This window comes from Malus sylvestris, chromosome 14 (assembly GCF_916048215.2).
Source record: "Malus sylvestris chromosome 14, drMalSylv7.2, whole genome shotgun sequence".
NCBI lineage: Eukaryota > Viridiplantae > Streptophyta > Magnoliopsida > Rosales > Rosaceae > Malus > Malus sylvestris.
This window is the reverse complement of record NC_062273.1, coordinates 1,633,716-1,646,924: the sequence shown is the minus strand read 5'-3', so window position 1 is coordinate 1,646,924 and position 13,209 is coordinate 1,633,716. Positions and strand designations below refer to the sequence as shown.

At 38.6% G+C, this 13,209-nt stretch overlaps 1 protein-coding gene across 1 annotated transcript; it reads left to right on the top strand.

Moving 5' to 3' along the window:
* Positions 1–4,173: 4,173 nt before the first annotated feature.
* On the top strand, positions 4,174–6,847 carry LOC126598450 (60S ribosomal protein L15-like). The gene is made up of 4 exons (XM_050264814.1): positions 4,174–4,303; positions 4,882–5,048; positions 5,797–5,994; positions 6,156–6,847. Exons 1-4 carry the CDS (start codon positions 4,300–4,302, stop codon positions 6,399–6,401), a joined length of 615 nt encoding a protein of 204 aa, XP_050120771.1. The 5' UTR covers positions 4,174–4,299; the 3' UTR covers positions 6,402–6,847.
* Positions 6,848–13,209: the final 6,362 nt, after the last annotated feature.

Below are 13,209 nucleotides of genomic sequence, written 5' to 3'. Positions count from 1 at the left end.
GAATTGAGCAAATTCTCTAAGGCATGTTACTACATTCAAAACATCGTTTTAATTGGTTAATTGTGAACTAGTAAGTGGTGACTGTGATTAAGTATGTGCTCAAGTGTAAGGATGACCAAAATATGTGGGAATGATGATTTTTAACACGTCATGTTTCATTAAAAATCCCTGAGGCAATTGTTGGAAGGTCTAGGTTGTGTTTTGTTTTGTTTGTTTTGTTTTGCTCGAGGACTAGCAAAAGCTAAGTGTGGGGGAATTTGATAGAAGCATATTTATGCGACTTAGTTAGCTTGTTTCTTGGCATTTATGTTATTAGTTCGTAGTTATTTTAGTATTTTAAGCTATTTTCGTGTGTTTATAGGTCCAAAGGGTTAATGTGGCAAAGAAATGCATTTTGGAGCATTTTTTGGCATGGAATGGATAACATATGCTTGGAGCGAAAGGAATAGACGAAATTTGAAGTTTGTGCATCATCCTCTCCTTATAAATAACCATTTTAGCACACTCATTTCACCCAACACATCCACTCATTACAACCACCCAACATATTCACGTACCACTACATCCACTCATTTCACCCAACACATCCATTCACCTACCACTACATCCACTCATTTCACCCAACACATCTACTCATTTCACCCAACACATCCACTCATTACAACCACCCAACGCATTCACCTACCACTACATCCACTCATTTCACCCAACACATCCACTCATTTCAACCACCCAACACATTCACCTACCACTACATCCACTCATTACCACCACCCACTACATCATTTCCCTAGCCTATAAATATATCCATCCAAAGACACATTTGGGGGGACAATTTAGGGAGAAGGGAGGAAGACACATTCTGCCGCAAGGCAGAGTCTTTTCTTCTTAACCATTCTACACATTCCCACAACAAAAACACATTTCCATGCACCTTCATTTCCTTTTCCTTGCCGTGACCTCCATCCAACCTAAACACATTCAGCCATTCCCTTCCATATATCAATATGCATCCATCAAACCACACCTTGTGCCGCAACAAAGAGAAGAAGGATGACCATTAGACGTGCTTGCCATTCAAGTTGGATTGTTGGAGCGTTTTTAGGTGTTTTCATTTTTTTTGTTTTCAATGTCTAAATTTGTTTATCTTTGCTTTGTGAGTATGAGGAACTAAACCCCCCTTAGCTAGGGGGAATTCAAAGCCATGAACATACTTGCAATATGAATTGATTACCTTCAGTTGTGATTTCATAAGTTGTGAATTCAATTTGTTTAACTGCTTGATTGATAATTTATTCGTGTATGTTTATTAAGAGTGCACACTTAGTTTGCATGCATAAATATGATGCTAGAGTATAAGGGAGTTTCATATAATAGTTACAAACTTATATTCACAAGTAGTGGAGGTCGCTTATAAACGATCGCATTAAATGAATTCTTGGCAAGAGTTTCATGCTCATCATAGTAACGAATGTCTCGTCAATACTTATAGTTTTCATAATGCATAATGATCTTTGATTGTATCTTTATTGTGTTGTTCACGAAAAGGACTTTTGAAGAATGCTTGAATTGTTGTATGTGCTTTCCCATCCAATTCAATAACTTAAGGAGAACTTGAAGGTTAATTTAAGCGGACTTAATTAACCTGGGGTGTTGAGTTTCATGATTTATCGAAAGAACAACTGAAAATTGGTTTATGTGCAAGTGTGTCATGTGTGGAGAAGAACCCTTTAGCTAGCCCATCATCCATAGTTTACCCAAATTCGTCCATAATCTGTTTTAGTTTATAATCTGTTTGTTTTGTTTTCAAATTCGTCAAAATCAAATCCCTCTTTACTTTAAAGTGTTTTATTAGTCAAAATCTGTTTTGATTTGTGTTTTTAAGTGTCTTGAGTCAAGTTAGAACCTAATTTCGTCCAAAACCATCCCTAGAGTCAGTTTAGAGTCTAATTCATTGTTTTAAGTTGTTTTGAGTCTTTTAAACTAGTTATGAGTCTTTTTAGTTTGTATTGCATCTTTTGAGTCTAGTTTGGTGTTTTAAACTTAATTTTATGTTTTTAAGTCAGTTTAGAGGTTATTAGCAAGCCCTCCTAATCCTCGGTCCAGAACGATCCCTACTTACATTCTTTACTACAATTGATACAAGAGGGTTTAATTTGTGTGTTAAGTTAATTTTCGCATCAAATTTTTAATGGGGAGCACTAAAAGTTCAAAAACCAAAAATTGATCTGATTTGTTAAAAAATTCATCTCCAACCAATGTCCAAGCTATAGTCTATATATATAAAAGGAGAAGCAAAAATGATGAAACATTCGTAATCCCAAAATTACACTCTCATTAAATTTTCAAATAAAATAATAAAATCACACCAACAAAAACAAAAAACCAACCCACATAGTGGTTAGTAACTAACTTTATTATTTTTTGAGATATATTATTATTTTATTTATTTTTCTGTTTTTTCAAATAAAAGAATAAAAAGAGCCAATTGCCACGTGCGTACAAGTGTAGCAAGATGCTAGTATTATGAAGCCCACTAGGCCATTAGGCCATCTCCAACCGAAGGGTCCAAAGGGCCAGATGGCCGAAAATAGTCCTAAAACCGTCTCCAACCGAGGGCTAGGCCAGAGGGCTCGAGAATCTGGGAGGGCCCCATGGAATTTCAAAGGGCCAAAGGGCCAGCTATTTTTTTTTTTTATAGTTTTGTTATTCCTGTTGGTTATAACCGACATGATTTTTTTTTTTTTAAAATTCAAATGAAACGGCTACTAGCCGTTGCATTTGATTTGATTTTTTTTTTTACATTATTATTATTATTTTTTATTTACAAAATTTTTCATATAACTTCTATTTCACAAAATTTGGTTCATATTTTTTTTTAAATTCCATTTTTTTCCTATAACTTCTATTTCACAAAATTTGTTTCATATTTTTTTTTAAATTTCATTTTTTTCCTATAACTTCTATTTCACAAAATTTGTTTCATATTTTTTTTAAATTCCATTTTTTCCCTATAACTTCTATTTCACAAAATTTGTTTCATATTTTTTTTTCCTATAACTTCTATTTCACAAAATTTATTTCATATTGTTTTTTAAATTCCATTTTTTTCCTAAAACTTCTATTTCACAAAATTTGTTTCATATATATTTTTTTAAATTCCATTTTTTTTCCTATAACTTCTATTTGACAAAAATTGTTTCATATTTTTTTTAAATTCTATTTTTTTCCTATAACTTCCTAAGCCATTATACAACATTAAATTAAATTAAGTAACATGAAACAACATTAAACAATATGAAACAACATTAAATAACATTAACCAACATAAAAATTATACAACATGAAACTTAAACAACATTTTAGTTGTAGTTTTTAAATAATAAATTATGTTTGGCCCTATGACCCTTTGGCCCTCGGTTGGAGACGGTTTTTTGTGACAGGGCTAAAACGAGCCATCTGGCCCTTTGGCCCTCGGTTGGAGACGGAGGCAAATATGGCCATGTACTGTTCATTAAAATATTAATATCTTGGAGAATCTTGGAGGGCCAGAGGGCTAAAACGAGCCCTCGGTTAGAGATGGCCTTATATAGCCAAAGGGGCATCAGACTAATCAAATGTAGCCACCCTCCTTGCCATTTTTTAGGGGTTAACTCCTCATTTGCAATAATTGATTCAAATTCAATAATTAGATTTTAAAACATCTAATGATAGTTTAATTAAATTAACCAATAAATTTAAGTATAAACTTAAATCTAATAAATTATTGAGGTGGCTATATTTAGCCCCTTCGTTTGGAGTATGACTTGACATTGCTTATTGAAAAATATTTTTTTGCAGGGTTATAATTCTGGATAGAGCTATGTGTAGCCCTTTCAGTTGGAGATGTTTTAAGGAGGTAGGGAATGAGCTAAGTCTTACAATGAGTTTGCCATGATAAATGTGGTTCAACTTCTCTTTTGGCGAGAATCAAACTTAAGACTTTTTACTTACAAGTTAAGAAGAATACTACCAGATTGTGGTACTAAGTGACATTTTTTATATTATTTTTAAAATGCTAAGAATTTTTCACTGAAATATAGTAACTTTAATAATGGATACAAATACAATGGTCAATATAGGATAAGAAAAATTTGTGGTGTCCAGATATAAAAAATGGGTCTACAACCACAAAAAAAAAAGTTTTATTCCGGACGGCCCATATCCAAAGTCCCCGTTCTTTAAAATCCCTTACTCCGTCTGACACAAAACCCTAGCCTGCCCGCCTGAGCCTGCGCGTCGTAGCCAATTTCTGATCCGATGGGTATCTCTCTCTCCCTCTCTCTCTCTCTCTCTCTCTCTCTCTCTCTCTCTCTACATTCAGTTCATATTTTGTATCGAATTCCGGTCCTTATTTTGTTTTCGTGTCCACATTTTCTGAGCAACAAGACGCATGCCAAGATGTAATCTTTTTTCTTTCGTCTGTTAATATTTGTTGGGTACGAAAATTAATAAAAAGTGCTTGAAAATTTTGAGTTTTAATGATAAGGATAAAATAAAAAGTAAAATGAATAATATCAAAATTGACTTTTTAAAATATGATTTTTCGTTAAAACGAATTGTACGGAAGTTTTTCATTAAAGTATTGTTTTGTATGATATCCACGAAATTTGTTACAAATGATGTTTTGAATCTTCTGGTACAGTTGCTGATAATGTTCTTTTGTTTAATCCGCAATTCAGTTTTATCGAAAACGATGAGTTTGGGGAGTCCAACGTTGGAAAGGATTCTGTAGAAATCGAAGCACATTTGTGTTGTCGTTTGAAACTGTGAGGAGATATTTGATTGAACAAATGAACTGTTGTTAAACATCCGGTTTTGTTTCGGTTTTGGTAATACAAGGGTTTTACAAGTACCAGTCGGAGATATGGAGGAAGAAGCAATCCGACTTGATGAGGTTCGTGCAGAGGGTGCGCTGTTGGGAGTATCGCCAGCATCCTTCAATTGTCCGAGTCACAAGGCCTACACGCCCTGACAAGGCCCGTCGCTTGGGGTACAAGGCAAAGCAGGTAATGAGAATTTCATGAATCGCGTTCTTTATGCATCTCATTGTTGAATCATGACTAAGATTAATCGGCATCCCGACTTGTTTACTTGCAAATGCATACAGGGTTACGCGATGTATAATTACTGTTGTGGATTGTATTCTTTTGTTATTGAGCCGTAGGCACAATCCAGTGTATTTGCTAGTTAAACAGCATTCTGATGCTTAGGCATTTTGTCCCGAAAAGGGTCGTCGTACCCAGTGCACAAGGCTCCCGCTTTACGCAGGTCTGGGAGAGGTGAATGTCTAAAATCATCAAGTGCTTCCTGAGACTAGCTAAACTAAACCAAGCAATCGGTCTTCTACCGAGCAAGATCTTTTGGTGGTTCTTGCTTTGTCTTGGTCCGATACAGTGCACTTTTTTATCTGTATCTTTTATTTCCTTTGCCCCTTGTGCTTCTTTTGTTTCCTTTTGTTGTGCACCAGTAGGCCCAACCAGTGTATGAGCTGGTTAAGCAGCATTCTGATGCTTAAGCATTCTTCTTAAAGGTGCTTGCCTTCAATCATCAAATGCTTATTGTGACCAGCTATACTAAACCAAACAATCGATCATATACCGAGCGAGATCTCTTGGTTGTTCTTGCTTTTGTCCCAATCCAATACAGTGCACTTTTTAATCTGTACCTTACATTTTGTTTTTTACATGTTATATAATCTGTACCTTAATTAGTCGATGATTTTCTGGCTGATGATTTAAGTAAAATATATTCCAGGGTTATGTTGTTTATCGAGTCCGTGTGAGGCGTGGTGGTCGCAAGAGGCCTGTTTCCAAGGGTATTGTATATGGGAAGCCCACAAACCAAGGTGTGACTCAACTGAAGTTTCAGCGCAGCAAGAGGTCTGTTGCCGAGGAGCGTGCTGGCCGTAGACTAGGCGGTCTTAGGGTTCTCAACTCTTACTGGATTAATGAGGTTTGTGACTCAGTTTTAACGTCAATTCATATATTTGGGTTACAAAACCTGTTTCGTTTCTCTACCATTATTTTTTCAGGTGTGTCTTGGACCTTGGTGTTGGTTTTGTTTATTTCATGGCATCTTGCTTACGTATTCTGCTTTGAAATCCTTGTACGCAGGATTCAACTTACAAGTACTTTGAGGTAATCCTGGTTGATGTTGCTCATAATGCCATCCGAAATGACGCAAGAATCAACTGGCTCTGCAATCCCGTTCACAAGCACAGGGAGCTTCGCGGGCTCACTTCTGCCGGGAAGAAATACAGGGGATTGCGTGGAAAGGGACACCTTTACCACAAGGCACGACCTTCTCGCAGGGCAACTTGGAAGAGGAACACCGCCCTCTCCCTCCGTCGCTACCGTTGAGTCCGGTCATATTTTACCATTTATGTCTAGATGCTATTTTTGGGTAATGTCAAGAATTTTTTTTTTGTTACGAAGAGAAGGGCTACCTAAACCCAGGTTTTTCCTTGAGGTTTGAACTTTCGGTACTGAAATCTTGATGATAATCTTGATACTAGGCATAAAAAATCTCAAATGAGCCAAGGGAGACCATGATGTGGCGGCGAGCTTAGTGATTGTGGACGAGTTATTCACCGGAGCACTCCGCCACATAATGTTCTCTCTCGTTGTCTAATCACTCAATTTACACTGGAATTGTTTAGTAGTTTGATTATTCGAGTTTTCATTTCAATTGTGCCTAGCGAATCATTTTTTTTTTCTGCACATGTTAGAAAGATGAACATACCCAAGGCTTATATAGACGATTTCGATAGTTGAAATTTATTATGAGGTTGCATTGGGAAGGAGCATACATATTGTGTAAGGAATGTATGTATATATTTATACTATTGGCCAAAGAAACAGTACTAGAAGAAGAACATACTCCAAACTTTTAATCGTTCGAAATTTGTTAAAATATACGAAAATCAAGATTTGACAGTTAAAAAGCCAAACGTATAATTTGGTGTGCACTAAAAGGCTGAAGGTTACAGATTAAATAAACCTCAAATGATTGGAAACTGACAGGCTCCAAAATAATAATGTATATTTTTGATAGTGATGGAATAGATTAATACAGATTCAGCAAAGATACTTGTATTGCCAAGCACGAAATCTTTGTCCCCACAATTTACGGAATAATGTTTTCATTATTATCTGTTCTCTTTTTTGGGTTTGACAAAGGATATAATATTGCACTAAACTCATTTATACCATCAGGAGGATGATTCGAACGTGGATATTGAAGATGAAGTACGCTGCTGCAATCAACTTGTCTAAATTTATGTTTTTATAATCTTGTATTTTATGACTCGAATATATGATATATATGGTGAAGCCTACATTTATTTTCTTCTAACAAACGATGGGATATTCTACAATATAGGAAGGGAGATGCAGATTGGACTACAGAGAGGGAAGCATAGTGCTTTAGCCAACTAAATTAAGGTTTAGGAAAAATGCTACGGCGAAGCCTTATAATTTGTACAAAATTTTAAAGACTTTTTAAGCTACAATAATTTGCTTCCTATGCCTATATATAAGTGATAACAATTGTAGGTGTTTGATATATGGAATAGGATCCTCTTTGGATTCCTTCCATCCTGCCTTGACGCCATCGGAATGAGAAGAATCTGCAATGCAACAACGGCCATAGGATCTTCCGCATCGAGGTCCATGGCAATGGTGTTGACGCTAGTAGGGTTGAGAGGGGGGTGAATGTCAGAGGAGATGACAATGTCCACAACATCGATGGCTTCGCGACCTTATTCGAGGAAGGAGAAAAAGCTGCGATGGCTTCACGGCCCTGCTCGAGGCAAGGTTTGTGGGTAACCTAGAAATCCGGAGAATTCGGATGAAAGGGAGCCGGAGAGGATCCTTTCCCTTGAATATGACACAATAGATTAATATATTATAATATTAATAATACTCAGATTCATACATTCAACAAAATGAAAACTAATGAAAATGACTTGAAAATTTTGAGTTTTAACGATAAGGACAAAATAAATGGTAAAGTGAATAGTACCAGGATTGACTTTTAGTGTAAAAATATGATTTTTCGTTAAAATGAATAGTACCGTGGGTTTTTCGTTAAAACTCTCTTCAACAAATTGATAAGATTCTTATAGAACAAAAGCAGTAGGAAGAAGACACACGAATCTTTTGTCGTTGTTGTGATATGAGCAATGCCTACTTGCATCTCCTTGTTGGTTGCAGTCCTCCCACTCCAATGTACCTCAAATACAAATACAAAAGGGCTTTTCATGCCTACGTATTTTGATTTGGAGCATGTTTCAGATTGCTTTGGATCACAAGCGCTTCTATTAGAAGCGATATTGCTACAAACATCAAAATTTTGTTAAAAAAATTCAAGTGCTTGAGATTGCTTCTTATCATAAGCATTTTTTTTTAAAAAGTTTTTTGTGAAACGTAATAAAAGTTGCTTAGAAAACGGTTTTGACCAATTCCATGCCAATCCCAAACATATCCCTAGTTTTTTTTTCTATATATGGTTCGTGTAATCCAAAGACGATATGAATGACTTAATTGTAAATATAGGACCTCAGAACGTACACAAAATGTTTGATGAAATGCCTATTAGACATAATTCAGCATCAGTAGGCCTTGGGACAAGCCCTGGCAGGACACCTTGGCAGGTGATGCTTGGCCTTAGCCTTTGAAGCTGTTAGGAAGATAACAACATGCCTGTTCGCGTTAGGAATTTCCGTCGGGGATGTTTCCTGGCCGACGAGCACACAGCTCCCCGGGAGGTTGGCGCTGGTTGAGGGCTACTGTCGGGCTTCTGCTTCACTGTCGGGCTTTGTCGGGCAAGTCTCGTCGGGCAAGACTCCTCGGGTAAGGCTCGTCGGGCAAGGCTGAAAGAGAATGACAGAGTTAACTTTGAGAGGTGCCTTTGTGGGGCCTTAGGTGTAGGCCTTGAGGCTTCCTATCAATAACTAAACCAGTGCTCGAACACATCATATTTGTTCTCGTGAATGCATGAGTCTTATAACTATTATACTTCTGATTACCCGAATTCGAGAGGTAGAATGAACCCAAATAGGTGCCTTTGTAGGGTCTTAGATGTAGGCCTTGAGGCTTCCCATTAGAGTTCGTTCTTATACTCAAACGTTCTAGACCGCAGAACGGAATGAATCCAAATAGGTGCCTTCGTGGGGCCTTAGGTGTAGGCCTTGAGGCTTCCTATCAGAATCCTTCCCATGCTTAAGCGTTCTATGATAATCATAATGTAATAGAAATAAGACTAAGAGGTAGGTCGATTACTTGCGTCCCAAGTAACTTCGGACTTCTCGTTTATCAAGGATTGTCGTGGATGGGTTAAGTCCATATAAGGTTCTTTTTTATGCCTTGAGGCTAAGGACTTTTAACTAATCAGATTTACATGCCCGAGGGCTTAGCACTTGGATTTGGTTTGAACACTGAAGATATATTCAAATCGGATCCAAGTACTGAGAAAGCCTTTTAATGGTCATCTTGCTAGAAATAACTTGAATATAACTGGAAGTATACAACATATTGCTAGGCTAATGAATGAAAAGACAAAAACAAAGAAGGTCGGGCAAGGTTTAACCTTGTCGGGCAAGCCTGGTCGTCTTGCAGGTTCCTATCTTTGTAGTTTATCAAGGGTAAGGGTTTGAAAGCTTCAGAGAGGGAGAGAGATTTACAAAAGATGAATCGATACTACAGCAAGGTTGAACAAGGTAGCAGAGCTATTACAAGGGTTTGAGTGAAGGTTTATCCCGCGAGGGATGAAGGCTTGTCCCGAGAGGGATGAAGGCTTGGGCTGACTACAGCTTCGTTTTGAAGGCAAATCTGGCTTTGAGCAGAGTTTGTGCTTGCATTTGTTTGTTTGATTGGGTGTCCTTATTCCTGGTTTCTCTTTCTTCTTATATAGACAACTCGGTTTGGTCTCTTGTAGCAGCAACCTTGCCCGAATACGGTTTGAAGGGTGATGACTCATCAGCTATTTTACATGTACTGCCATCATAAAGTACTTTATGGGCTGTGTAGCTGGTCAGTCTATACCACTTGGCCTTTGGGTAGGTAAGCAAGTGGTCTTCATGAGCTGCACCAAGTCAGAAAAGGCCATTTCTGCTTTTCTGGATTTCGACTGGGCTTCGGCTGACTTTCCCTTCGGGCCTCCTTTTGGGCCAGCTCCTTTCTTGAGCCCAAAGTTCAAGTTTTGATCCAAACAATGCCCCCTTCAATTAATGTTAAGATTGGAATCCCAGGCGCCATCATTGATTGAATATCCGCATGCGTGTATACCAATCATTTGGAACTTTGTGTTTTCTAGACAGGATGAAGGCAACCCTGTGCCCCTTGCTCTCCTCACGACCTTTGAACTATTCTCTGGGGGCTCTATAAATTCTGGCTCAGAATTTCTTCTGTCAAGCCATCAAATCCTCTTCAGCCTTCTCTTCCATTTTCCTCGAACGTTCAGAAACTGAGAAATGGGTTCCTCAGGCTTTGAGTGGGGTTTCCTAAAACTCCCTTTTCGTGAGAAAAAGGGCTTTCATCAAAGGACTGCTATCTCTAACACCCTTGATTGAACACCCCGTTATCTCCAACACCCTTGGTCAGGCGGTTTCCTCTCGAATGCTTGTCTTCCTGCTTGTTGCGGTGATAAGTCGGGCTTCACCATCACTTATGGTGATGGTCCTGTCTGAGGATCCTCTACCAGGCTCATGTTGGCCGCACAACCCGATCACCTGATCGGGTTCCATCCATGAAGACATCGGAAAATCAGCTGAAGATACCATTGCATCTAGAAGGAGAATTGATTGTAATACGTCGGCTTTGAATCTTTTGTAAATTTCATCAATTTGTCGAAATGAAATATACATTATCTCAGCAACTCTTGTCTTTCCATCTTCTTGAATGATTGATAAATATACACTGCACATTGATATCCCGAAGCTTGCTTTACCTTGCATTATCTTCAATATAACAATCTCTAACATCCCACAACGTAGGACAATATTTCTTTAAGAATTTAACATTAATGGGATGTTTATGCCTGTTTCCCTCAAGGTCCGCCAAGTAGTATCCCCTTCTATCCAAAACGCGACTAATAATGAAAGGACCTTCCCATGTCGGGCTCTATTTTCCAAAGCCCCTGAGCTGAGCTCCTAGAGGGAGGACTGTCTTCCATACTAAATCCCCTTCCTTGAAAGACTTCATCTTCACCTTTTTGTTATAAGCTCGGGCAACCGCTCGCTTTCCTTCTTGAATCTGGTTCAAAGCTTCAATTCGGGCTACATCCAAGTCTTCAATTCCTTGACACATGGCTTCAATGTACTCTTCATTATGCAACCCAAATTGATTTTGAATTCTTACAGAACTTACATTGATTTCCACGGGGAGCACTGCATCTTGCCCGAAAGTCAAAGCATAAGGAGTTGTCCCTGTTCCTGCCCTCTTGGAAGTTCTGTATGCCCACAAAGTGTTCCCCAGATTTTCATGCCACTTTTCTGGACTATCAATCACCATTCTCTTGATAATGTTGACCAGGATCTTATTGCTGGCTTCTGCCTGGCCATTTGATTGAGGGTAGTACGGACTGGACTGGATCATCTTTATTTGTATTTACTTGCAAACTCCTCAACTTCTTTTGAAATAAAAGATGGCCCACGATCCGTCACTATAGTTTCGGGCACCCCATATCTGTGCAGAATCTTGGTCTCGATAAAATTCTTGACTGTGGCTGAAGTTATGGATTTTACTGCTGATGCTTCCACCCACTTGGTGAAATAATCCGTTGCTACAATTATGAAGGTATGCCCTTTATTAGAAGCTGGATCGATTTACCCGATGAAGTCCATCGCCCATCCTCTGAAGGGCCAAGGTTTGACCACTAGATTTAAAGGTACCGAGGGCACATGCTGGAGAGGTCTGTGCCTTTGACATTCTTCACAACATCGGGCATAAGACTTGCAATCTTTTTCCATATCGGGCCAGAAATAACCATACCTTCTAAACAACCATCTCATCTTCGTTCCAGCCTGATGTGCTCCACATACTCCTTCATGTACTTCGGCCATTACCCTCATGGATTCTTCTTGGCCCAAGCATCTCAACAGTAACCCATATGGAGTTTTTCTTAGCAAGTTCTTCGCCCATAAGACATACTTGGTTGCTTGCTGTCTATCCTTCTTGCTTGTAGGCGAAGAGGGATCCTTCAAATGATGAATGATAGGTGACCTCAAATCTTCTATCTCGGCTTCTAACACCATTATATCTAGATTGAATCCCCTTTCTAAGATGGAAGGAAGGTTTCTTCTTTGGATCTCGATATCTACCCCATATTTTCTCTCCTGTATTGGCACTCCTGAGGCTAGTTATGCCATCTCGTTGGCCGCTAAGTTGGATCCCCTGGGAACATGATTGACCGATATCTCAGAATCCTAGAAACTCAACAATTGCGTAGCTGCCAAGTAATACCCCGCCATGGTAATATGTCTGCACTTGAACTCCCCATTTAACTGGTTTATTACCAACTCTGAATCCCCAAAGACCTCTACCTCTACTGCCCTCAGATCCATCAAGATTTCCAGACCAATTATTAAGGCCTTATACTCTGCCCGATTATTAGTATTTCCTTGGTAGTCCAGGAGAAATGAATAATAATGATAAACTCCCTGAGGGCTTACAATTACAATCCCTGCTCCTGAAGCCTTCTGAGTGTGAGATCCATCGAAATACAACTTCCAATGAGTGATCCAAAGACCAGCTACTCTTCTTATCTCTTGCTGGACCCAGTCTTCTTTGCCCGAAATATCTTTTCTTGGCGGGATCCAAATGCTAGTAACCTCCAGGCTTCCTGGGATATTGATTACCTCACTTTTGAGATTCTTGGTGCTCGGCCAGGAAGTCAGCAATTGCTTGGCCTTTGACTGCCCTTTGGGGTACGTACTGAAAACTGAATTCTGATAATGCTAGAATCCATTTCCCAATCCTTCCTGTGAGCATTGGCTTTGACAACATGTACTTTATCACATCTGTCTTGGTGATGATGTGCACGTGACAAGGTAACATGTAATGCTTTAATTTACTGGCAGTGAAATATAAAGCCAAACATAATCTCTCTACCGGGGAATACCTTGTCTCTACCTCGGTCAGAATTCTATTGAGGTAGTACACTGCATGC